At 40.5% G+C, this 24,919-nt stretch overlaps 1 protein-coding gene across 1 annotated transcript in view; it reads right to left on the bottom strand.

Annotated features, from left to right (window-relative positions):
* Nucleotides 1-24,919, bottom strand: part of Mitf (transcription factor Mitf) — a 533,115-nt gene that overhangs the window by 55,311 nt on the left and 452,885 nt on the right. The window contains exon 4 of the mRNA XM_067140584.2: nt 13,110-13,208. Within this exon, the coding sequence (XP_066996685.1) occupies nt 13,110-13,208 (99 nt within the window). The remainder of the gene's footprint in view (nt 1-13,109; nt 13,209-24,919) is intronic.

Here is a 24,919-nt window from a genome sequence, read left to right as displayed (position 1 = left end):
TGGAATAACCCACAAGGCTTTCCACTGCTTAGTTAAGACACTATATTGGACTAATCAGTATTGTGATTTACACATTGCTCTCAACGCCAAAGGGGCTAAAAGAGTTTAAAAAACGGTCCTTGAATGTTAAACTGCACTTGCAATCTCCCAGGCAGAATGGCCATTTGTTTGACATGATTTTTAAATCATTCTGTTCTTGAAGTGCATGAAAGATCCCTTTAAATGAAAGCTTGAAGACCTACATAGGTTTTTCACAACATTTTATCTTACAGTTAGAAATACACTGTATGATTAAATACTGAATTATTGGTGACCTTAAACTCTTTGCAGAAGCTTAACTGTAATGATCACTATACAGTAAAGCCAAAATTGTCATGTTTTGTAAACATTATATAGAAATACACCCCAAAAAAAGCATACATTTGGTGCAAGCTGTGCTAAAGGTAAGCGATTCATAAATGGTGACAATTCACAAACACATCAGTCAGTCTAACCAGACAAATAGAAGTCTGACACATTCTAGATAAAAATTAAATGTTTGGCAGTCCCAGTTACTAAATATCACCCAAGACAAAGTGTCTAAGCCAGTAGATCTCACTCACACCGTGCTGTGAAATTCAACTGTGATATGGATGGTAATGGCAATTAAAATAATGTCACTCAATATTTATTTTGAAAAAATTAATACCGTATTATTACGTGCCAGCCCCATGGTAGCTCCTATCAGTACTTCCAGGAAGGGGCTGGTGACTCAGACGACCTGGAATCTCACAGCCAGCCTGAGGGGTGGGGCTGGCCTTTCCGTGTATTGTTCTTGGCGGCCGGCTTAGCTGCGAGTTCCTTGGAGATTCAACGGGAATGTTCTGCCTGTAGTGACATAGTGAAATTTCTGGACCAAATCACGCGAGCTATAAAAATGAAGGTTGGCCGCGGAGAGTCAGTCAGTGTTGGACTCCATGTGAGACACTGTGTGTTGGGGTTCAGTGGCTGGGCTGAGGGCGACAGAGGTGTTGGCTGTCGCTAGTGTCCCACCAAGGTCTGAACCAGGAGCTGTTGCGGTGTCGGAGAGACCAGTGAGTGTGTAACTGGAGGCGACAGAATGGTAGGCTGTACTGTGTGTTTGTGTAATTCTGTGGACTGAGAATCGCAGTGAGCTAGCGAGGAAACACGCTATTGTGAGTGCGAGGATAAATGGACCTGTGTTAATATTCGCCACTGTGAGTATCGTCCTGCTGTTGGATACTGTTGAGCTGTTTAGACGTTCAATGCATGGGACTGTGTGAAGTACATCTGTGGAGCCGAACCAACGAACAGTCATCGTGTTTTGTATAGCCAGTGACACTGTGTTCAAATCCAGCGGTCTATGCACAGCGGCTGTAGGAGGTGACTGGACTTTGGGAAAGTGAAAGTAAGAATTAGTGTCCCAGGTAAAGGAACGGGCTGGACCCTTACTGCGCCATACGGTAGAGAGATTTGTAAACAGACTGGTAATTAGTGCGGCCATCCTGAAATAAATTAGAATAATGAAATAGATGGAATTTTATTCGTAACAGTATATATATATTTTGAGAAAAATATTCTAGAAGTTAGACATTTATTTTACAGGAGAATTATTGGCATACACCTTGCAATAAATAGTTATTAAGGAGAAACATGAGTGCTCTCTTTCTTACAAAACAAAAATCCACCTCAATTCATGGTGGAACAGAAAACGAACACACTCACATTTCCTGGTTCACTGTCAAGAGATCTCTCATGTTTCTTACCACTCTGATTTTTTTTTTTTCTACTTGTTTAGCATTACACTAATGCATCAAAGGTTTCTTGTCACTCTTCCCTGTCTCTCTTGTAGATGTGGTACTGATAAAACTGGATAAAACTAGACAAGCTCTGAAGAGAAACTGAAGTGATAGATGGTATAAGTAATCACAAAGCTGTTCCTCTTGTAGCTGAATGTAAATATGATAGAAAAGAAAGCTGTAAAAGTACAACTTTTAAGCAATACCATACAGTTGATAATAGAGGTATGGGTGAGTTCAAAAAAAGTAATTATGATCAGTGGAAAATGGTAAATAATAATGTAAACGGCCAATAGGATGGATTTAAAGCAAATGTTGAGCAGTGTGAAAACAGATACATATGTACTTTTGAATGTGGTAAGAAATGGTGAAGACCCGTTACATTATAACAGAGAAATACAGAGATTAAGCAGGAGGTGCAGATTATAAAGAAATAGAGTTAGGAATGGTTGTGGAAGTAAGGAGAGACTGAAGGAACTTACGCAGAAATTAAATTTATCAGAAAGGTTAACTAATGATTACATGACTGCAAACATACTTTGCAGTCAAGTGAATTGTACGGATAAATGGAGGAGTATGTATGGTAAATGGTTGGTACTTTATGAGAGAAACAGGTTCCAGGAAGGACATTCTAGCGATCATTAATGAACACGGGAGGTTTATATAGGGTGGTCGGAAACAACGTGAACCAAGTATATGGGAGTTAGAGCATTGGTCATACGGAGAAGTAATTTTAAAAAATTACGTTGATATATTGCACTGTTGTCATTTTATCAGCCGCTGAAATTAGTCAATCAGATCGGTTCACGGACAAATTCAAATGGGCTTTACGAGGCAGTGTTGCTAAATCTGCATGTGGCTTGGTCGGGCTTGAAAGCCATGCCGAGAAATGAGTATCAAACACAAACACACTGTAGGTTTCAGCCAATGCCAGCTTAGCATGCTTGCTGTGGGCCGAGCCTATCAGCAGGGAGGTCCTTGTTCAAGTCCCTGCCCTGGAGAAGTTTATTTCTTCTATTGGCGCTCTCAACCCAGTCATAAGCCACGTGCAGATTTAAAGACAGTTTGATATAAGGGTAATGTCCAGGTAGAGGAGATGACTAATACTGGTGAAGTACAGAAATGTACCAATTATTAGAAAGATATTTACAAAGATACAAAAGATGAAAGCTAAAAAAGCAGTTGGCAATGATAAAATTTCTGGGGATATACGGCAGGCCTTGGGTTGGGATATAATGCTGTATCTGATATACAGTCAAATTTCTATAACTTGAATGTCTGGAACTTGAATTTTCGATATCTCAAAGGGATTTACATTTCCCAACAGAATCTTAAATGTTGCCATTGATGCTTTTGCGGCCCGTACTTATAGACATGATATAGGCTTTTGGGCTTATGCCATGTCAAGAAAATAAGGTGAAATCTTAAATGTTTTACGTGTAATATATTTTCTATAACTCAAGATTCTATTACTCAAATTGTTCGATACCTCAAAGGATATTTGAAGCCCAGATGTAAAATGTGTCCCTGCAACTCAAAATTATGTAAAACATTACACTTATGCATACACATTATCAGCACGAAAAACTAGTTCCTGTAGAAGGAACATGAAGTTATGCCCCTCTCTAGATAAGTAATCTCTAAATTTTAGTCAGAGTGTACTGTTTGTCTCGCCGCATCCCATAAATTTCTTAACGGTACTCCACATCGCAACCTTGAGTAGCCCGTACCACAGAAGTTTAAAATCCTACTTTAAGCTACTTTGCAACCCTCAGCAAGCTGCTGACAACATGGGGTTGTGTGTAAGTTGCGAGTTCTTGCCTGACCTGTTTGGTACGGTAGGTCAAGCCTTGGCCATATTTCAGTTTTTTTTTAAGGACGGTCATCAATTGGAGAGGTCATCTTTGGTGCTGAAAATATGATAGAGAAGTATGTAGAGAGAACAGTGTTACAGAGAAACTGACAAAGGAAAATTAAGCACTTCTCTTCAATATGAATTTGAAGTATTCACGATGAGAATGTTCCCTATAAAGGCGTAATAAAGCTCTTCTGAAACACCAACTTGCAGATGCAGATAAAATATCATGGTATTGGCGGAGCCAAAGAAGTATGCTCGTTATTCTATAACTTGAATATTCGCTAACTCGGAGGGGTCTCCAGCCTCCGCAAGCAGTTTGAGATATCGAAGTTTGACAGTATTTGATTAACGTTTGCTTGAAGAAACTATATCAAAGAGTTGTTATAGTAGCCCCAGTGTATAAAGGAAAAGGTGATACACATGAATTACAGGCCAGTCAGCTTGACATGTGTTGCATGTAATCTCTAGGAAAGCATTCTTTCAGATCACGTTGGATGTGTTTGTGAAATTACTAACTGGTTTGATAGAAGGCAGCTCAGGTTTCGGAAAGGTTATTTCAGTGAGGCTCAACATCTTCAATTCCAGCAAGATATAGCAGATAATTTAGATTCAGGAAATCAAATTGACAGTATAGCTAATGACCTATCCAAAGCTTTTGACAAGTTTGATCATGGGAGACTGGTGATGAAAATGAGGGCTATTGGACTAGGCAAATGAATGGTTGAATGGGTGGCTAAATTTCTAGAAAATAGAACTTGGAGAATTAAGAGTAAGTGAAGCATTATCTGATCCTGTAATTATTAGGAGAGGGGTGCACAGTAGGTAATTTCTAGCACTCAGCTGGCCAAAAATAATATTTTACACCCCTGTCTCTGATGCGCATTTTCTGTGAGTCGTGTTTAGAAGACTCACGGGTACAGTAATTAAGTGTTGAAAGGTTGCGCTGTCTGGTTATCTTATTTCACCGAAGGTCTAAAGTAGCTTTTCTCCGTTAGGGGATAATATTCTGACAAGGCGAACGTACAGTTGTTTTTATGTGAAGGCTCAGTAAGGACGTCAGAACTAAATATTTCTTTAGCGTACAGTGTGATTATATTAGATGAAGGTGGGTATTTTATGTAGTACGTAGCATTTGCTGAAAATTACTACATTATTGTCCAGAATACGTGCTTAAAAGTCAGGTACAGGGTGTCCAAGCACTATCTAATTATAAAAATTTGAGCTGACTTTCAAAATGTATTGCCTTTGATTTCTGTAATGAAAGTTTTAGAGGAGTTATCTATACTTTAGTGAATAGAAAACTGCAACTTTTTGCTACGACCAGAAGCCATGTACTCTGTAACCCACAGGTTGGTTTTCGAGCTGTGGAGGAACAGCAGGGAATATAAGCAGAACAATGATATTGCGAATGTTGTACTTGAACATTTAGGCCTTGAGGATTGTTCTGAGGATATATCCAAGTCAAAAAGAAAATCGGTCAGTACGTTGTATGCTAATATTCAATCACACTGGACAAAATATAATAGAAAAAGGGACAAATTCCTGGACAAAATATAATTAAAAAACGGGACAAATTCCTGAAGTACAACAAAAGTTGGTTGGACCACAAAGTGAGCCTTGCAGAAGGACAAGCATCATAACATCAGGAAGAGCCCGCCAGTACTAGCACTCGAGGACGTCCACGTCAACTGTTTGCAGAAATGAGTGAACGGTCTAAGAGAAGGGAAACTAGATCACTTCTTGAAGAGAAATCACAAAAAATAATAGTTTCTGCCACTCAGCTGAGTCTCCGAGCTTCTGGGAAAAAGGATGCTGCCGATATTATTGGTGAAATTTCATTTGCCTCTCCTCAACGTGCGACAAAAATGAAAAGGTCACAATTTATTTTTGCAGGAACAACCGACGATGTCACCTGATCAAACTCTCGCCATGATAATAGATTTGCAATTGTCATCTAATCAGTACAAGGAATCGAGGGAAAATGCTAAAACATGTAGCTGTAACTAAAAGTAAAAGTAAAAGTAAAAACGAATGTTACCCCACTGATAGTTAAATCACTGATTCATCTGCAGAGGTCAGATTACAAGCGATTCTTGACCATACAGTACGTCAAATTTGCCAAATACAAGGGAATATGTTGAATTTGGCAGATCAGGAATGTAAATATCAGTATAAACCTGTAACAAAATGGGGCTCTGATGATAGTTCAGACCAAAGTCGCTATAAACAGAGATTTTCACAGGGTCGATCATTAAGTGATGAGTCTCTGTTTCGCATTTCACTTGTGCCCCTTCAGCTCTTGTTTGGCCACCTAAACACTGGAAACCAGGATTCAATTTGGCATAAACCTAGACCTTCATCATTTCGTTACTGCAGGCCTATTAAATTAGAATTCCAGAAAGAAACATCTGACTCAATCCGGGACAAGGTGCAGTGTATTAGTACCCAGGAAGAGAAGTTGTTGCCTACTATGGTAGTCCTTGAATGTTGCAAAAACATTAGTGGTTGAACATAAGCAACGTTTCACTATGGTGGATGGAAAAGTCTGCAGTGCATTGTCTTCCTATCAGACTTCCCAAAGGTGTTATATATGTGGCATGTCCCCTAAAGAAATGAATAATATTCTTGAAGTGACAGAGTAATTAACCCAACAACACTTAAATTTGAGTTATCACCACTTCAAGCATGGATTTTTCGTTTTGAATGCCTTTTACATATAGCGTACAGAAAGTGGCAAATAAGAGATGCCAAGGAGAAGAAACTGGTTGAAGAAAGAAAGAATATACAGGTTTGGTTCAGGGAGGAAACGGTACTATTGGTTGATATACCATGCTAATGATGGAAACACTGCTAGAAATTCCTCAGAGAGGCTTCCACTTCTGTGGATATTACTGGAATAGATCTAAATTAAATAAACCATAACGTGTCAACTTAGAAACTCTTTCGTGTGGGTATACCACTGATTAAGTGGCATTTGGCATGTATGCAAAGGAAACTATACAACTGTACTTAAAAAAATACAAATGGTACTACATACATCCTCGGACCCTTACATTACTAGCTTAGGGAAATCAAGAAAGAGGAAGTTGATTCCGCTTTCAAGAGAAGTGGTAAATATGTAGTCAATACTATTTATTTATTTACCTTTCACCTTGACATCAAGTACATGTTTTGAAAATATTATGCATTCTCTTCCTCAGCTAGTGGATTCAAATTCAGTATACAATAACACCTGATTAAAATAGGGGGGCCCCCATTAAAAATTCAAAACAATGAGTATTACAATGTAACACTTAAAAATTTTGGATGGTACAAACATAGAATTAAAATCCCATCTTGTCAAGTACAAATTAAAAACACAATATAGTAATGTCTAATTAAATACAACGTCTTGTGATGATATGAATTCACAGTATCCTTGAAGTTGCCTTGCGTGGTTCAAAAAAGTTGAGTTAGGAATGAATGAAATTGCATTAAAATTTGAAGTCCTGCCAATATCCACCGTTAATGGGTGTTAAAATGGTGTCTATTTAACTTAAAATATTGGACACAGCGTCGTATAATGTTGTGAATTTATGGTGTCTTTGGAATTGTAATACTATCTTGCGAAGTTCAATTGGATTTGTACAAGAATAAATGAAGTTGCATTAAAACTTGCAGTCCTGCCATTATCTTTGGTTAATAGGTGTATTATGCAGCCAGGTTGAAAATAGGTTAAAATGGTCTATAAAAAGGAAAGGAAATAGAAATTAACAAAAAGGCTCCGACATGAACAAATGAGAATACAATGGGGCAAAAATATTAAACCTTACCAGTGTGATGATGTAAATATTGCGTGTGGCGTGCATGTGTTGGATAGATGTGAAGGCACCTGGTGCTGTATGGCAACTGGTTACGGAATTACATTGGGATGCGCGGTGGATGGAAAGAGGGGTGGAAGGAATCGCCCCTGATACTACAGTCATACTTCCCCCCTTACACGCTTGACATCATTCTCTTTTGGCCTCTTTCTAGGGTATTGGGTTACCAATTTAAACAACTGATTGTCTTCTGCAATGTGTTCATTTAGGCTGTTCTCATTATCAAATTTTTGCAATTTGTATATTTCTAATTTCTCTAGAGCATTCATTTGTTTGCCTTTGCTTAATGAATGTAATAAAGTCATATCACGTTCAATATTTGTGAAATGATGGTTGCTTTCGTGCATGCGTTCACACATTGCAGAGTATCTAGAATGTTTCCGTGCTTTGACATGCTCTTTATACTGTACCACCACACCAAGTTTTAATGCAACTTCATTTATTCTTGTACAAATCCAATTGAACTTCGCAAGATAGTATTACATTTCCAAGGACACCGTAAATTCACATCATTATACGACGCTGTGTCCAATATTTTAAGTTAAATAGACATCATTTTAACACCCATTAATGGTGGATATCGGCAGGACTTCAAATTTTAATGCAATTTCATTCATTCCTAACTCAATTTTTTTGAACTACGCAAGGCAACTTCAAGGATACTGTGAATTCATATCATCACAAGACGTTGTATTTAATTAGACATTACTATATTGTGTTTTTAATTTGTACTTGACAAGATGGGATTTTAATTCTATGTTTGTACCATCCAAAATTTTTAAGTGTTACATTGTAATACTCATTGTTTTGAATTTTTAATGGGGGCCCCCCTATTTTGATCAGGTGTTATTGTATACTGAATTTGAATCCACTAGCTGAGGAAGAGAATGCATAATATTCTCGAAACATGTACTAAATGTTAAGGTGAAAGGTAAACAAATAAATAAATAGTATTGACTAGGCGGTCCATCTTACAACATATACGGATCCAATCCCGACCACCATGGTCAAGATTATTAATAAAAATTCAAGAGAAGGGCTCAACTTACTGTCTGAGCCTCCTATTTTGATGGAACTGCATCTAATGACTAAATTGTTTGGTAAGTACATGTATTCCTGTATCTGATTTTAAATATTCTAAACAGCATGTTCCATTATAAACATTTATTTAATTCCTTAAAGCTATAACAAAAATATGATTAAAATTACTAATTCTATTCTTGGCGTGGTAATTTTCTCTTTGTACTTGATTGAACACACCCTTAATTATCTCCAATAATAACAACTACATACTAAGTTTTATGTAAATCGGTCCATTCGTTTCTGAGATATGAGCTTTGGCTGGCTAGATTCCTGAAATTACGCACTGTGGGGCGGGGGTGTCACTCAGGGCAGTATTATTGGACATTGCTCCAGTATGGGAAGCGCACGCATAGTTCTCGACCTTGCAAGCAGCCTGTACGTGTTCGACCTGGCAGGCATTAGTCGTCAGTCTGAATCTCACCTGTTAACATGGTGAGACAGTTATCATTGCAACACCATATTTTTGTATGTAAAAGTTCTGGTTTCATCTTATGGGTCGTGTGAACACTCATAACTCTCACCATTGATGTACAGAAAATCCTAATGGTGTTTATGAAGTCCCTCATTATGATAGGAAGATTGGTATTTAGTGTGCTGTTAGTGTAAGACAAATAATTTTGCTTATATTTTTCGAGACAACAGTAAATGCAGAGAGGTACCAAAATGACATTTTGATGCTGTTCTTCCATCAGTTAACGGAGGAAAAAAGAGCGTGTGGGTGGATTCAACAAGATTCAGCACCTGCTCATATAGCAAAAGATTCCCTTTTTACAATCTTGGAAGTGTTGGCAGACAGAGTGATCAGTGCTGGTCTATTTCCCCCTCGTTCTAACAGTGTGGGATTTTTACTTGTGGAGTAAACTGAAAGAAAATGTGTGTTGAACAAATCTTCATACATTGGGGGAACTGAAAGAAAACACTGCAAATGAAATCAGAAACATTACAGAGGCAGAATTCACTCGCGTCAGCCAGAATGTAGTTTCCACATACAATGCCTGTATAACCCATGAAGGACGACACTTCCACCATCTTTTATAAGGTAAGATTTCATATAATAAGTTCGGCTGAGATAGCTGCCATAGCACAGGGTACAAACACCGTGCATTTGGTCTTAGTTCACGTGAGAGACCTTGTATAAATTATATGAGTGAAGAATTGGAATCACAGATTATGCTCTTTTTTTTGTTTTTTTTTTTTTGTTTTTTTTGTTTTTCCCTCTCTCTCCCAGAGGATGTTATATTGTATAGAGCAGGAAGTAAGTTACTGTAAGCGACTGCAAAATGACCTCAACAGAACCCACTGTAAGTACCTAGGTGTTAATAAAAGGAATAATCTTCAGTGGGATATGTTAACGAGGTTGTAGAGAAAAGTTACAGATATTTTCATATGGTTATGAGGGCATTTAGGGTTTGTAGTAAGGATGTAAAGAAGAGTGCAAATAAGTCACTGCGAAGAAGCCAATTAGAATGTGGTTCCAGTATATGGGACCCACATCAGGATTACTTGATGTGAGAACTAGAAAAGATCCAAAAGAAAGGAGCATGATTTGTTCTGGATGATTTCTGACAAGAGTAGTTTTATCAAAATGTTGTCAACTTTGGACTGGGAAGACTTGGGTGTATGGAGACCAGCTGCTAGACCATGTGGTAAGCTCTGAACTGTCAGTGGAGAGATGGTGTGGAATGACATTAGTACGTGAATAAGCTTGAGTGGAGCTTCTTAAAGGTAGGAAAGGTCATAATATATGAATATAAAATAGGAATTCAAGAGGACAAAACTGGGGCAAATATTCATTTTATAGGAAGAAGAAGAATTTATTAAGGGAAATGTTGGATAATTTTGCAAGTTCTTTGGAGTTATTTAAGAAAAGACTACATAAACATCTGATAGGGAATCTGCCACCAAGGCAATAGCACTAAATGGAGATGAGGACGGACGGACGGACGGACGGACGGACGGACGGACGGACCGACCGATTGATTGACTGATTGATTCCTCTATACTGCTTTCACACCACCACTTGGGGACTGGTTTGTTTCCACTTTTGTAGATTCTATCATTGACTAAACTTCAACTTTCTAACTTTCTTCCTCTTAATCAAAACTTATGCAAATGGAACTTGGATTTAAAATAAAGTAAACTTAAAATGTTAGTGCATAAAACACTTGAAATTAATTGCCTCAAAAACCGAGCTCGATAGCTGCAGTCGCTTAAGTGCGGCCAATATCCAGTATTCGGGAGATAGTGGGTTCGAACCCCACTGTCGGCAGCCCTGAAAATGGTTTTCCGTGGTTTCCCATTTTCACACCAGGCAAATGCTGGGGCTGTACCTTAATTAAGGCCACGGGCGCTTCCTTCCCACTCCTAGCCCTTTCCTGTCCCATCGTCGCCGTAAGACCTATCTGTGTCGGTGCGACGTAAAACAACTAGCAACAAAAATTGCCTCAAAACATGCCAGAACATATGACGAAATGGCACCATAATTGCAATCCTGCAAACAACTGACTGCTGAACGCAATATGTGTCAGGAAAGACCAAGTCTCCCAGATTGTTGCCAACTCATACATGAGAATGCTGCAACAACTCACTACAAAGGATTAGCGTGAATAATAAAAGGTTCAAAACCACTGGAGTAACGTGTGGAACAAGTACAATGGACAATTGAATTACATGTTTTGTGATGGTAGTCATCCTGTTGCCACGCACCACCAGGATCGTATCTCGATAGGGTAGTTTGTACGTAACTAACATCTATTGCCATGTCCCTTAGAACTGAGTGCTTCTGAGATACAAGGGGATCATATCTCAGTACAAGCGAGCACCGAGGACTGCACACAGTTGATCTTCACTTCAGTAGGCCTATTAGACATTTTGCATTGTTCCAAGAGAATCGAGGTTACTGAAAAAATTGGAGGAGGAGGAGGAGGAGGAGGAGGAGGAGGAGGAGGAGGAGGACAGGTAAAGCCTGTTGTGATGACAGATATAGTAAAAGTGAAAGACGAGTTTAAAAGGAAAAGAAGAAAAAAGGAAGCCGCAATTGATGAGAAAACAGGCAGAGTTTGACTAAGGTGATGCCACCTGTGGTCGACAGGAAGGAACTATGGAATACCTACCAATGGCAGTTTGATGCGGCCTGTTCTGCTAAGCATTGGAGCTAAAGGGACAAAGCTACAGCCCTGGTTTTAGCTCTGAGTGGGAACGACCTTAGTGTTCTACAGGCGATACCAGAAGGTTCTTATGTCCACAGTTCCACTCAACTCATAGCTTGCTGTAATTGTCGCTCTGTGACTGCCATATTTTGAGAGCTATAGTATAATGCAGAGTAAAATAGTCCACATATAGTGACGGTATTACTGTTGAACCCACGGCAGCAACAATATGGTTTTTGACAAACATAAACAGAGTCACACTGAGAACAGATCCCTCAATGATTCAGCATCCTCTCGATCAGTTTACACAGACAATTAGACAAACAGGTCTGTAACTTCCTGCATATTTAGGGTCTTTGTCAGGTTTGAGGAGAGGAATTATTGTCCTTTCTCGCCACTGGAATGGAAACTCTTCATCTAACTAGATTCAGGTGAACACCCCTATCCTCACTGAGGTGTTTCAACATCTGGTTATGGATGTTATCTAGTCCAGCAGCTGTGTCCTTACAAACCGCCAAGGCGCTCCTCAGTTCCCACTCCGTAAAGGACATGTTACAATCCTCTGAAGTGTGAGTAGAAAAACACAGATGATGGTGTTCTGACTTACACTTCAGAGCAAAGAAAGCAGGATGGTAATTCCTGGAACCAGACAGACCTGCGAAGTGACTTGCTACATGATTAGCAACAACGGCTGATCAGTGACGATACTGCCTGTCATGGAAATTTTTGGTACAAGGGATGGTTCTTGTACTCCCGAAATGCATCAGATTTTAGTCCACGCTTGGGATGATTGTATATGTGCTGTCCCTTTTGTAACATCCAGATGCACTAGCTGTGCTCCGAACATCCTTCCTCAGTACTACCCATACTTTGGCGGCTTCCATACTGTCACAGCCATAAATGAGACTGGGACTTCGGTGGAAGATACATTTTGCTGTTGCCTATGCCATGAAGCAGATGCAGAAGTACTAAGTCTGTCAAGAAACAGCAACAGGTGGTAAAGTTTCATTAACAACTCATTTACTTTACAAAGCAAAATATTACCTTCATGCAAGAGTAATATAAGAATATGCAAGTACATTCCTTTTGACTATAAGGATATAAAAATAAAGCATCATACATATATGAGGGCAAAGTTCATGAAAAACAAGTACGGTACATAGGAAATAAATATACATGAATTAAGTCTGACTGCCCCAGAAAATTAAAGGACTGTATTGTTATTCTAAATTTGAATCAATGACCAACATCTCAGATGTAATGTTTATACAGAGATCTAACATTAGTTTCCCTACTAAGATATGACAAAGTTTATATATAAAGCTCCTATATTGTACACACTACCAATAATTGAACTTACCTGGATATCTGAAGATATGTTAAATGTCTGATCCGTTATCTTAGCACTATCAGAAGCAAATGAACCGATTGAAAGTAGATCTTCCATTAATTCTTCAGCCTGCAAAGACAGACAGACAGTGAGTATAAAAGTAAGCATTATAAAATTATCTATTGATATTCTGGTATATCTCAAAATATAAATAAACAACATAGAAATACCTTAAATTTACTAGAATAACTGTTGTGTCATGGCAATTCAGACTCTTTGTCAATAACCATATTCAGCAAAGTAACAATGATTTAAAATAATGAACTGTCACAAGCTGCATCTTTACTTATATCGGATGCCATACCAACACTTATAGATCAGCTATGTCTTCCTTCACCACTATATACTACGTTTCCTTCAAGCTGATAATGTTGCACTTGCTTCTCACAGAGGAACTGTTGAAATATATAGAAATACCTCCCTGTTTCTTCCCTGGAAGGACAAGCCCACGTACATGGCATTCATAGATCTAGAAAAGCCATTTGATAATTTTGATAGGACCAAGCTATTTGAGATTCTGAAGGTGATCAGGATCAGATACCGAAAACGAAGAATTATCTACAATTTGTATAAAAATCAGTCTGCTGTGATAAGAATCCAGGGCTTTGAAAAAGGAGCTGCAATCCAGAAAGAAATGAGGCAAGGTTGCAGTTTGTCAGTTTTCCTTTTCAATGTTTATATAGAAGAGACAGTAAAGAAAATCAGAGAGGAATTTGGGAAGGGTATCTCAATCCAGGAGAGAAAATCAAAACCCTGAGATCTGCTGATGATATTGTTATTTTATCTGAGACTGCACAAGATCTGGAGAAATTGTTGAGTGGTATGGACAGAGTTTTGGTTAGGGAGTACAAGATGAAAATAAATAAGTCCAAAACAAAAGTAATGGAGTGCAGTCGAACAAAGTCAGGTGCTGCAAATGAAGGTGAGGAACTAATTACGACCCTCAGAGGTAAGATTTCCAAACTACCTGACTCACAAGTAATTGTAGTTAATGTGCCACCTAGGTATGACCTGTTGAACTGTGAACAAGGCTGTCGTATCTGGTGTTCAGCATCCCTGTGTTTGTACCGGTATATGTCTACACCTTCAAAGATCACCGGACTGAGCTATGATCGAACCCGACAACTCTGGCTCAACAGGCCATCGTTCTACTGTCTGAGCCAATCAGCCCAGCATTAAACACTGAATTCAACAAGAGAAAACAAAATGTTTAAATTTTCGTACTGCAACAATGTTTCCGTAAAATATCACCCTTTCTTTTTCAGCACTACAATATTTTCACAAACTAGATCAATGTAAATTGTCAAACCTACTGGTAATCTTGCACGTTAGTATAATGAATCCATAACACAAATAACTCCCTTGGTACTGTATATATCGGAACTACTACTGTACTCAAAACAAATAGGTCTTCATAAATTTCGTATCACCGCGGTTTCTCCAGCAAGTGTTTGAAGCATGGCGATCAAATATACACCAGTCTGAATGTTATTTTACTATGTTTAAGGGCCTGTACTGCACTGAGTGGCCAAAAATCATGTGAAGGGGTGTCCCATTAGAAAATGTGTCGTGTATGACCCCTGAGTGTTGCAGCTAGCTGCGGCGTAGCTGAGCAGTCTGTCACAGATACCATGTGTCGTAAAGATGGCAACACATCGCGAGTTACCCGAATTTGAACTGAGATGGTCGCTGTAAGACCTATCTGTGTCGATGCGACGTAAAGCAAATAGCAAAACACCGTGAGATGATCATCGGCGCACGGCGCATGGGTCATAGCATTGCGGAGATCACACGCGAATTCGCGTTTCCGAGGTCAACAGTGTCGAGGGGTATCTTCAATATCGCAAAGAGAATGTTATCACCAGCGTAAACCGCCGCACGGGAAGACCACAGGTGTTTAACAAACGGACATCACGTCGCCTCCGCAGAACATACTGGACGCTCGACGGGCCACTGTGAGTCAGATCACCGCACAGTTGAATGTTGGGAGTCAGGAACCCATTTCTACTAGGACTGAAAGGAGGCAACTGCACCGCATAGACTTCATCAGCGACGACCAAATCGCTGACACCTCGACACAGAGCTCAACGACGTGCATGGGCCCGCGAACATCGGCATTGGATCCTCGAACAGTGGCGACGTGTGGTATGGTCCGATGAATCCCGGTTCCAGTTGTATCGAGCTAATGGGCGCGTGAGAATGTGGCGTGTGCCCCATGAAGCTATGGATACTGCGTGTCAACAAGGTTGTGTCCAGGCGGGAGGTGACTCAGTTCTGGTCTGGGCGGCGTCGCAATTAGGTCCCATTGTCCAGCTGCAGGGAGCTCTGACAGGTGCACTTTACGTTGAGATTCTTTCAGACCATCTGCATCCCTTTCTGGTCCTAGAGTACCCTGATGGAGATGCCATGTTTCAACGGACAATGCGCCTGGTGGCACGCAGGTGGTTGGAGGAGCACTGCTCTGAAGTTACGAGCATAGATTGACCCTCCAGATCCTTCGATCTCAATTCAATCGAACATTTATGGTATGTTGTCGATGCTGGTGTACGCTCCACGAACCCCGCACCAACTACACAAGACAAATATTGTGGGCAACAGTGTAAGATGTGTGGGTCCAGATCCCTCCAGTCCGATTACAACACCTTGTAGAGTCAATGCCTCGCCGTATTGCTGCCGTTTTGAGGGCTCGCGGAGGAACAAATCGTTATTAACATCACATTCAGTGTCTTCCTATGACTTTTGGCCACTCAGTGTATGACAGCCAGACAAATGTGTAGTTCATATTTATGCGGAAGATTGCACATTTATCCGGAAGTTGGGTTGAAAACGCGTACTACGTACGACATTCGTTTATATGCAGTCTGGAGGAATATTCCCTAGATTAGCTATGCCGAAAATGCAGCGGCAATTTAAGCTCGTATCTGGGACTTGGTTCCTATCTGGGACTCTGATGTAAGAATCATTAGTTGTTTCTTTTAACCTTCCAAATGTTAGTCGGCAGGGTACTAAATGTGGTGGAATACAATTCCTATTCGCTAGAGTGAATGTCAAAGGCCTGGGTTATATTCCACACCTCTCCGCGACGCTCATGTGGAGTGAGGGTATATCAAGTTTTTCGCAGTGGCTCGTCAGTCGCATGGGGAAATTAGGTTATATTTCTTTAACTTCATAACAACTTTCTACAGCAGACTCCCTCTAGTTCGGCCACCTCGGGACAGACCCCAGACCGGACTAACCGACAACATGCTATAAATACCAAGTGAAATACAGTACATAAATGAAGAACGAATTGTAAGGCAAGGAGTATTAATGTGTACTCATCCGAAATGAGGTCTTCATGAGGTCTCAATACACTATTCAAGTTTCACTCCCTACCTGAGACAAACGCTCGTGGTGGAAAATTAAATGCAGGAAAACATATTACAAAAACACAGAAATTTGTAAAGGTACACTAATCCTTCGTATATCACAGATTGTCGTAAACAAAATGTAATTATCACACCAATTGATGTACGGTAACTAGAGAGACAGGTGATGACTTATACACAGTTCAAAAAAAATAAGGGAACATGTTTTTGAACGTATGCCATGCTCCACAAAACAATACCACACACTCAGGTATATTACCAACTAAACCTTTATTCTTTACCGTTCAAGTATACAAATACATCGATACATCGATGGATTCGCGTTAATTTTCAGAACACAAAAGGAAATGTCCAAATATGGTGAAAACAAAGTGATAACAGTCCTCCAGGGTGGATTTTTATCAAAGTTGGAGAGCTTCAGTACGGTGTATGTCCTCCACGAGCATTTATCACAGCTTGGCACCAACGTGGCTTGCTCCGTATAAGTCGACGGAGGTCACGTTGCGGTATCAGGTCCCATTATTCAATGAGAGCCTGTTCGAGGTCATGGAGAGTCTGTGGTTGGACAGGACGCCCACGAACACTTCTGTCAAGCCTATCACACACATGCTCGATAGGATTAAGGTCGGGACTCACTGCTGGCCATAGCATATCTTGAATGTCCAATTCTCGTAAGACAGCTCTTACGCGGTGGTGCGCGCTACATGAGCCCTGGCATTGTCGTGCATGAGTACGAATTCAGGGCCAACACCGCATGCAGCAACAAACACATGCTGTAGCAGTATATGCTCGATGCACCCCGCAGTGTTAAGATTACCACGGACGACGACCAGAACCGTACGGCCATCAATACTGATGCCACCCCACACCATCACAGAGCCTTGTCCGAATCGGTCGCCTTCCTGGACAATATTTGGCATGTACTGTTCACCACGGCGTCTCCATACACGTCGACGTCCATCACGCTGTATCAGGGGAAATCTGGACTCGTCTGTGAACACAGGTTTTCATTGGCGAAGTTGCCAGTTGACGTGGGTACGGGCAAACAGAAGGCGAGTTGCGCGATGTTGCTGCGTTAAACGGGGCACTCGAACAGGACCGTAAAGACACTTCTCTTAACCTGTTCCTTACTGTCTGGTCAGACACCGTAACTCCAGTGACCCTCCTGAGGTCTTGCTACAATTCCCTGGCAGCTGCTGAACGACGCCGCAGCGCACAGATGGTCAGATATCGGGTCATGCGTCCACAACCCTGTCCAACTCTCCTTGTGAACTGGCCTATCTCATTGCAGCAATTCCACAAGCGTTGAATAAATGACGGACACACATTGAGATCCACAGCAACACGACGAAAAGTCCATCTTTCCGGTGTCAAAGTGACAGCCCTTGCGACTTGAACCTCGTTAAGATGTCTCATGGGATGAGCTGGTTTATGTACAACATGCTCAAATAACCGCAGTAGTCTGTGTACCTCACAACGACACACAGACGCACCGCTGTTCACTTTGTTTTGAGAGGTCACCTGACAGTTTAATACATGGCTACGCCTACAGATGGATTATAACTTCGATTTGCCATACCCTGAGCAGCTAAGGTCTCAAGGTACGCTGTACGACTATTGGAAGTCCATCTGCCAAATTAACGTTCACATACCAGACGTTACAATACATGTTCCCGTAATTTTTTTGAACTGTGTAATCCGTTCCAGGTAAAGACTGCCCAGCTGGAGTCCTGCCGTGGGAGACTTGTAACAGACAGTGTGCTAAATACAGGCAAGGTGGTTTTTTTTTTTTTGTTGCCGCAAGTGATCTGACTTCACATTAACACATTGAAGGATTGGAAAGGACCATAATTGGGAAGATAACATCTGTGGCCTTAATTAAGGTACAGCCTAGTGTGAGAATTGGAAACCAAGGAAAACCATCTTCAGGGCTGACGACGGTGGGCTTCCAACCTACCCTCTCCCGAATGAGACTTAACCTCACAGCTATGTGACCCGAACAGCGTTTACAGGCATGTTTATCTTGCAAAAACTGCTATATGATCCGTGGTTATATATCTTTCGCAATTACAGAACGGGCTCAGAACCACTGAGGAAGAAAATTATTAAAATAATATCTTTGCTCTCTACCTATTTAGCTACAAAAAAAATATTACAAAGGCGTCTGATAACTACTCGGATGTGATTATAATACAGTTCTTCGAATGCAACAGCGGAATTATCTCACGAAAAGGTCACCCCAGAAATGCCAGCCTCTACGCAGATGATATTGGGTGTATCAGAACTCAATACTCAAGTTTTTAGGGATGATAGAAGAGACCGGAAAACACTTTTTTATTGTTGTTGTTGTTGTATATAAACATAGGTGTGACAAATTAATAACTGACAAAATCGGAAACTTGTACTGTAGATAAATTATAAATCTCAATGTGAACAGTAAATTTAATAAATATCTGGTTTTTGTCTACTCTATCAACCCTTTAAGACTGAGTACTGAATTTTGTACACTCTGTATGTGAGGATTTTCAGTTTGAATTGGTATCGAAGTTTACACACTACGGTACGTTCGTGTGAAAAACAGTATGAAAGTTGTTATGGCTAAGAACTTAATTATGGCACTGATGATTGCCATATATGTGATTTCAAGCAATACCAACCAAAAATGTGAAAAATGTTACGAATTCGATAATGAAGTCAACGAGTTCCTTATCTTTCAGCGTCCTCTCATTCTGTTGTGTAAAGTGAAGAGTTACACCAGTAGAGTAGATAATGGAGGGAGAATAATATATGGTTAGATTGCGCTCACCTCTAACAGCGTCACTGATAACGCATTACAACAAATATTATTCTCTGCTAAGGCCATCAAGACATTCAAGCCGGTATGAATATAGCACGCTCAGCTACCCGCAGACTGTCTATTAGTTGTTAATAATGAATATGATGATGATACAAAATCTACATAACCTCAAAATTTCACGTAAATGTAAATAGATATATCATAATGGCATTATTAACCACGTGTAGAATCAAAGACAATATAGCGTTCATTTCTGAAACAAAACCGTTCATTTCTGAAACAAAACAAATGTTCAGGAACAAAGTGAACATACACTTGTACATATATTACAATTTTCTTTACGTCGCACCGATACAAATGGGTCTTGTGGCGACGATGGGATGGGAAAGGGCTAAGACCGGGAAGAAAGCGGCCGTGGCCTTAAGGTACAGCCCCAGCATTCGCCTGGTGTGAAAATGGGAAACCGCTGAAAACTACCTTCAGGGCTGCCGACAGTGGGTTTCGAACCCACTATCTCCCGAATGCAAGGTGATAGCTACGTGGCCGAAACCGCGCGGCCACTAGCACGGTCACTCTCATATTAGGTTCAGTATTTCGTGTTTCCACCTTTTTCGGCTATCACAGCTTCCAAACGTCGGGGCATCGATTCCACTAAGTTTTTAGCGACTTCTGGTAAAATGTTATTTTATCCTTTTCTTAAGGCAAGTTTCAAATCGTCCTTCCACTTGATGAAATATTTTCTAATCCTCCTATGGAGTTCTTCCCAAATGTGTTTCAGTAGAGTTAATGACAGAGGACTGGGGAGATCTGTCAGTTCCCTCTATCACAAAGTTTTGGAGGTCTACCACTTCTAGGTTCAGTTTGTACACTATCTCTTGCCTTAATTCCAAATAATAATAATAACTGTTTGAACACTTGCATGGCTTCTTTTCACTATCTCACCAATTCTTCGCAAATAAAAACGTCCACGCCGGGTGCTGTGCTTGGCTGTGCGACCACAGTTCAGCAAGAATTTCTAAGCTTTCTGGTAGAATGCAAGAACTCTGCCTTTTCCGATAGGCTGTGGAAACAACAGCCAAGACCCCAAGACATCACTTCACAGCGATTCTTCGTTCGACCACAGAGAGGCAGCACTAGTCACACTTGCATTACGACCGAAATTATAACGTGGCAGGTGGCACCCCCTTGACTCAGCGGTAGCATTTAAGAGGGGATCGCTCAAAGCAAATGGGAGCTGTTCCCGCCAGGTCTTTTAATACCAAAGAGGATAGAATACTCCCAACTTGCATATTCCGTAGCCATATTTGAAAATCGAACTATAAAAATTGTACTTTTTAAGTTGTCAAAATGAGCACATGGTACTGTGATTTTCTTTAATTAAAAATGTATAGTTTATAAATGTCAGTAAAAAAACATAACATGTAATTTTGCATTACGACGTTGCTGGGTTTATTTCAGTGATTTTGGTAACATTGGGAAGATCTGTTTTTGCACGCTCACACCAAGTGTTTGAGTTCGTGAATATTTTGCCATTGCAGGTGTTATTGTGTGTTTAATTATATAGTTTTATAGTTTTTTTTATGATAAATGTGTATATGTGTTGGGGTTGTTTGCGTGTTTGTTCAGTGTGGAAATCTCAGTGGAGAGCCTCTCGAAAACCGCATACCGGTATGTTTCTAAATACTTTTTTTTGGAGTGGGGATGGGTTACAGCACACCACTGATTTTTTTGCACCAGCCGCCATTGCACACACTATAGTGAATACAACCCTTGGCATAGGGTTGACGTCAAGAAAGGCATCTGGCCGTAACACTGGACCAAATCCACATCAAGTGCCGACCTCAATAAATGGGAATAAAGGACAAGAAGAAGAAGTTGTGGTGGTGGTGGTGAATATTGCTTTTGTGGAAGTACAATTTAGCAACCATCGTCTGAAGTAGTTCATCGCCCTGGCCAAATACGCTCATTTTCAATCTGGTCATATAAACAAGCCTACACTGTTCATTACAAATACTCGATTGCTTCAATGGGAATATTAATCACCATCATGACGACGACGATTACAAAGAAATTACGAGTTTAACATTTCTTCAATTTTAGCCTGAAAAGGAGTTCAACGTGCTAATAAATCTGCTGATTTTCTTCTTGTATGTAAGCATTCCCTGTGCCGGGATTCGATCTTGCAATCCTAAGCAAACAGACTCAGTTATAAGGATATGAAAGCAGAACAAGGCGATGGTTCGACTTTAAATTTTACGATGCCAAGGTACGAGGCGAAAAATCAGATGAAGCCGCGGCATTAACCGCATACAGGTTAGCCTATTTGTGAGGTGATGTGGGTCCCTCGAGGTCCAGACTTGAACTTCGTAGAAAAGTTTCTTTTTACAACTTGTTTTACGTCGCACCGACACACTGTCTAATGGCGACTATGGAAGAGGAAAGGTACAGCCCCAGCACTTGTCTGGTGTGAAAATGGGAAACCGCGGAAAACCATCTTCAGAGCTGCTGACAGTGGGGTTTGAACCCACTATCTCCCGGAATCAAGCTCACAGCTGCGCGCCCCTAACCGCATATACAAAACCAAATATAGAAAACGTATTATCAGATGGAAATGCGACAACCTTCGCCGTAAGACACAGTGTGGGTTTTCACGCAGAACGCATGGTTCTACAGTACCGGCAGTGGTTCCAAAAATCAGAGGATGTGGAAGATGTGTGGGAGGGGGAGGGGGAAACACAGACAGCCTACTCAGAAGAGAAAAGAAAACAAGTGACTTGATAATTATGAAGATTAATATAAAAACGGCATTAAAATTGTGGTCAATCCCATTAACGTTCTCTGTTCAAAAAACCAACCAACCAACCAACCAACCAACCAAAGGCCGCGAAGAGTCAAGAAAGTTGTTCTTGTGATAGGGTAGATCATTGGAGACTACTGGCGAAAATAGGGGCTACTGCACTAGACAAAAGAGTGAAAGGGTGGCTAAATTTCTAGAATATAACTCACAGAATTTGAGTATGTGAAGCATTATCTGATTCTGTAATGATTAAGCTAGTGGTTTTACGTCGCACCGACACAGATAGGTCTTATGACGACGATGGGATAGGAAAGGCCTAGGAGTTGGAAGGAAGCGGCCGCGGCCTTAATTAACGTACAGCCCCAGCATTTGCCTGGTGTGAAAATGTGAAACCACGGAAATCCATATTCAGGACTACCCACTATCTCCCGGATGCAAGCTCACAGCCGCGCGCCTCTAAACGCACGGGGTTAAGAGGGGGTTCTGCAGGGCAGTATTATTGGATCTGTATGTTTTTTACAAATATAAACATATGAGTAAAGAACTGGAATCACAAATAAGGCTTTTGTGGATGATGATATGCTGTATAGTGTAATATAGTTATTCACGCAACGACACGGAAAGTGATGCTTTGCGTTACGAATTTCGAAACGAGTAAGATACACTTATCTCTTCAGTGGCTGTTGCATATTATATTTTATTCCATAGTTTTGCTAATTAACTTATTTTAAATTAGACATTTTATCATACATAATTTTGACAAGTCACCGCCCGAATCATCCATATTTGACTCATGCTGTGACCTCTTGTGTGTGTGTTTTTTTTTTTTTTGGCCATGAATGAGAGGTGTGTACATGGAGTTACGTGGTGGTAATCAAACATTAAAATTAATGTTTTTTGAAGCAGCGAATAGTCCCCTACGATACCAGAGTCGTAAGCATGATCTTCCGGTCTTGGTTTGATGTAGGTAATGAGAATTTTATGATACACTCTGATATAGGCCTGTGCATATTTAGCTGTCGGAAATGGATTAACGTACATAATATATTCAATATGGTGATGGCGGCAGATTACTTGAGCTGGGAATACGGAGACGTCAGTTTTGGTGTACATGGGTACACCACAGGGCTGCCTACGGAGATACCCTAACATAACTGGGACTGTAAATAATGGCTACACATTTCTTAATATGGTCATGAGTGGTAGTATTAGATATGAAAATGAGAGGGCGTACAAGTCACTGGTAACAACTCAATTATAGTTCTAGTGTAAGGGATTCTCATCAGGATTACTTGATTCGAGAACAGGAAAAGATCCGAAGGAAAGCTGCACGATTTTTTCTGGGTGATTTCCGGTCAAACGGTACTGTTACGAAAATGTTTCAAAGTTTGGGCTGGGAAGACTTGGGAGTAAGGATACGACTATGTTCCGAGCTGTCGGCGAAGAGAAGCGTGGAATGACTTTAGTACACAAATAAGCTTAAATATGATTTTTACTAGTAGGAAATATCATACATGTTGGGGTTTAAGAGGACAAACTGAGGCAGATACTCATTTATAACAAGGGGATTTAGGGATTAGAATAATTTACCAAGGGAGAAGTTCGCTAAATTTCCAACTTCTTTGAATAGGCTGGGTAGGCCTATATGAAATGCTGTGATGCCTCCGGAGGGGCCTGGTGCAGGTCTTGAGAGTTGACTCCCGTATGCGACCTGCGCGTCGTGATGAGGATGAAATGATTATGAAGACGACACATACACCCAGTCCCCGTGCCAGGGGAATTAACCAATTATGGTTAAAATTCCCGACCATGTCGGGAATCAAACCCAGGACCCCCGTGACCAAAGACCAGCACGCTAACCACTTAGTCATGGGAAAAGGCTGGGTAAACACTGATAAGTAATCTGCTATTTGGGCAACAACCCTAAATGTAAATTAGTGGTGATTGACAAATCGTGGTTTAAACGAAGTCTATGTCTACTGAATTCGTTTTCATCATCCAGTCAGGTATCAGAAAATCCGACGCATTGGCTGAATAGTCAGCGTTGAGGCCTTCGGTTTAGAGGGTCCCGGCCGAGTCGGGGATTTTAATCGCGTCTGATTGATTATTCTGGCTCAGAGATTGGGTGGTTGTGTATGAAGAGGAGAGTGTTGGGGCAAACACAACAATACACTACACTACACCACACCACACTACTAACCACAACAGAAACACAGAATAGTGATTAGATCCATCAACATAGGGTTGGCGTCAGGAAGGCCATCAGGCCATAAAACGAGTCCATGTGCGACACAGTTCGCACCCTCGATCCGACAGCTGTGGGAAAGTAGTAGTAGTAGTAGTAGTAGTAGTAGTAGTAGTAGTAGTAGTAGTAGTAGTAGTAGTAGTAGTAGTAGTAGTAGTAGTAGTAGTAGTAGTAGTAGTAGTAGTAGTAGTAGTAGTAGTAGTAGTAGTAGTAGTAGTAGTAGTAGTAGTAGTAGTAGTAGTAGTAGTAGTAGTAGTAGTAGTAGTAGTAGTAGTAGTAGTAGTAGTAGTAGTAGTAGTAGTAGTAGTAGTAGTAGTAGTAGTAGTAGTAGTAGTAGTAGTAGTAGTAGTAGTAGTAGTAGTAGTAGTAGTAGTAGTAGTAGTAGTAGTAGTAGTAGTAGTAGTAGTAGTAGTAGTAGTAGTAGTAGTAGTCAAGTATCAGAAAATGTGCTCCATTATGGTCTCACTCCTATTCATCGGATGTCCAGTAGATTTTTCCCAGTGGGCACGTATTGTGGGGTTTGTTTCGGTATCTTCCTCATGTTTATTCTCCCTAATGTCTTCCAGTTTCGTC

Source organism: Anabrus simplex, chromosome 2 (assembly GCF_040414725.1).
Source record: "Anabrus simplex isolate iqAnaSimp1 chromosome 2, ASM4041472v1, whole genome shotgun sequence".
NCBI lineage: Eukaryota > Metazoa > Arthropoda > Insecta > Orthoptera > Tettigoniidae > Anabrus > Anabrus simplex.
Note: the sequence above shows the minus strand (reverse complement) of the source record. Positions and strands in the feature narration are given on the sequence as shown.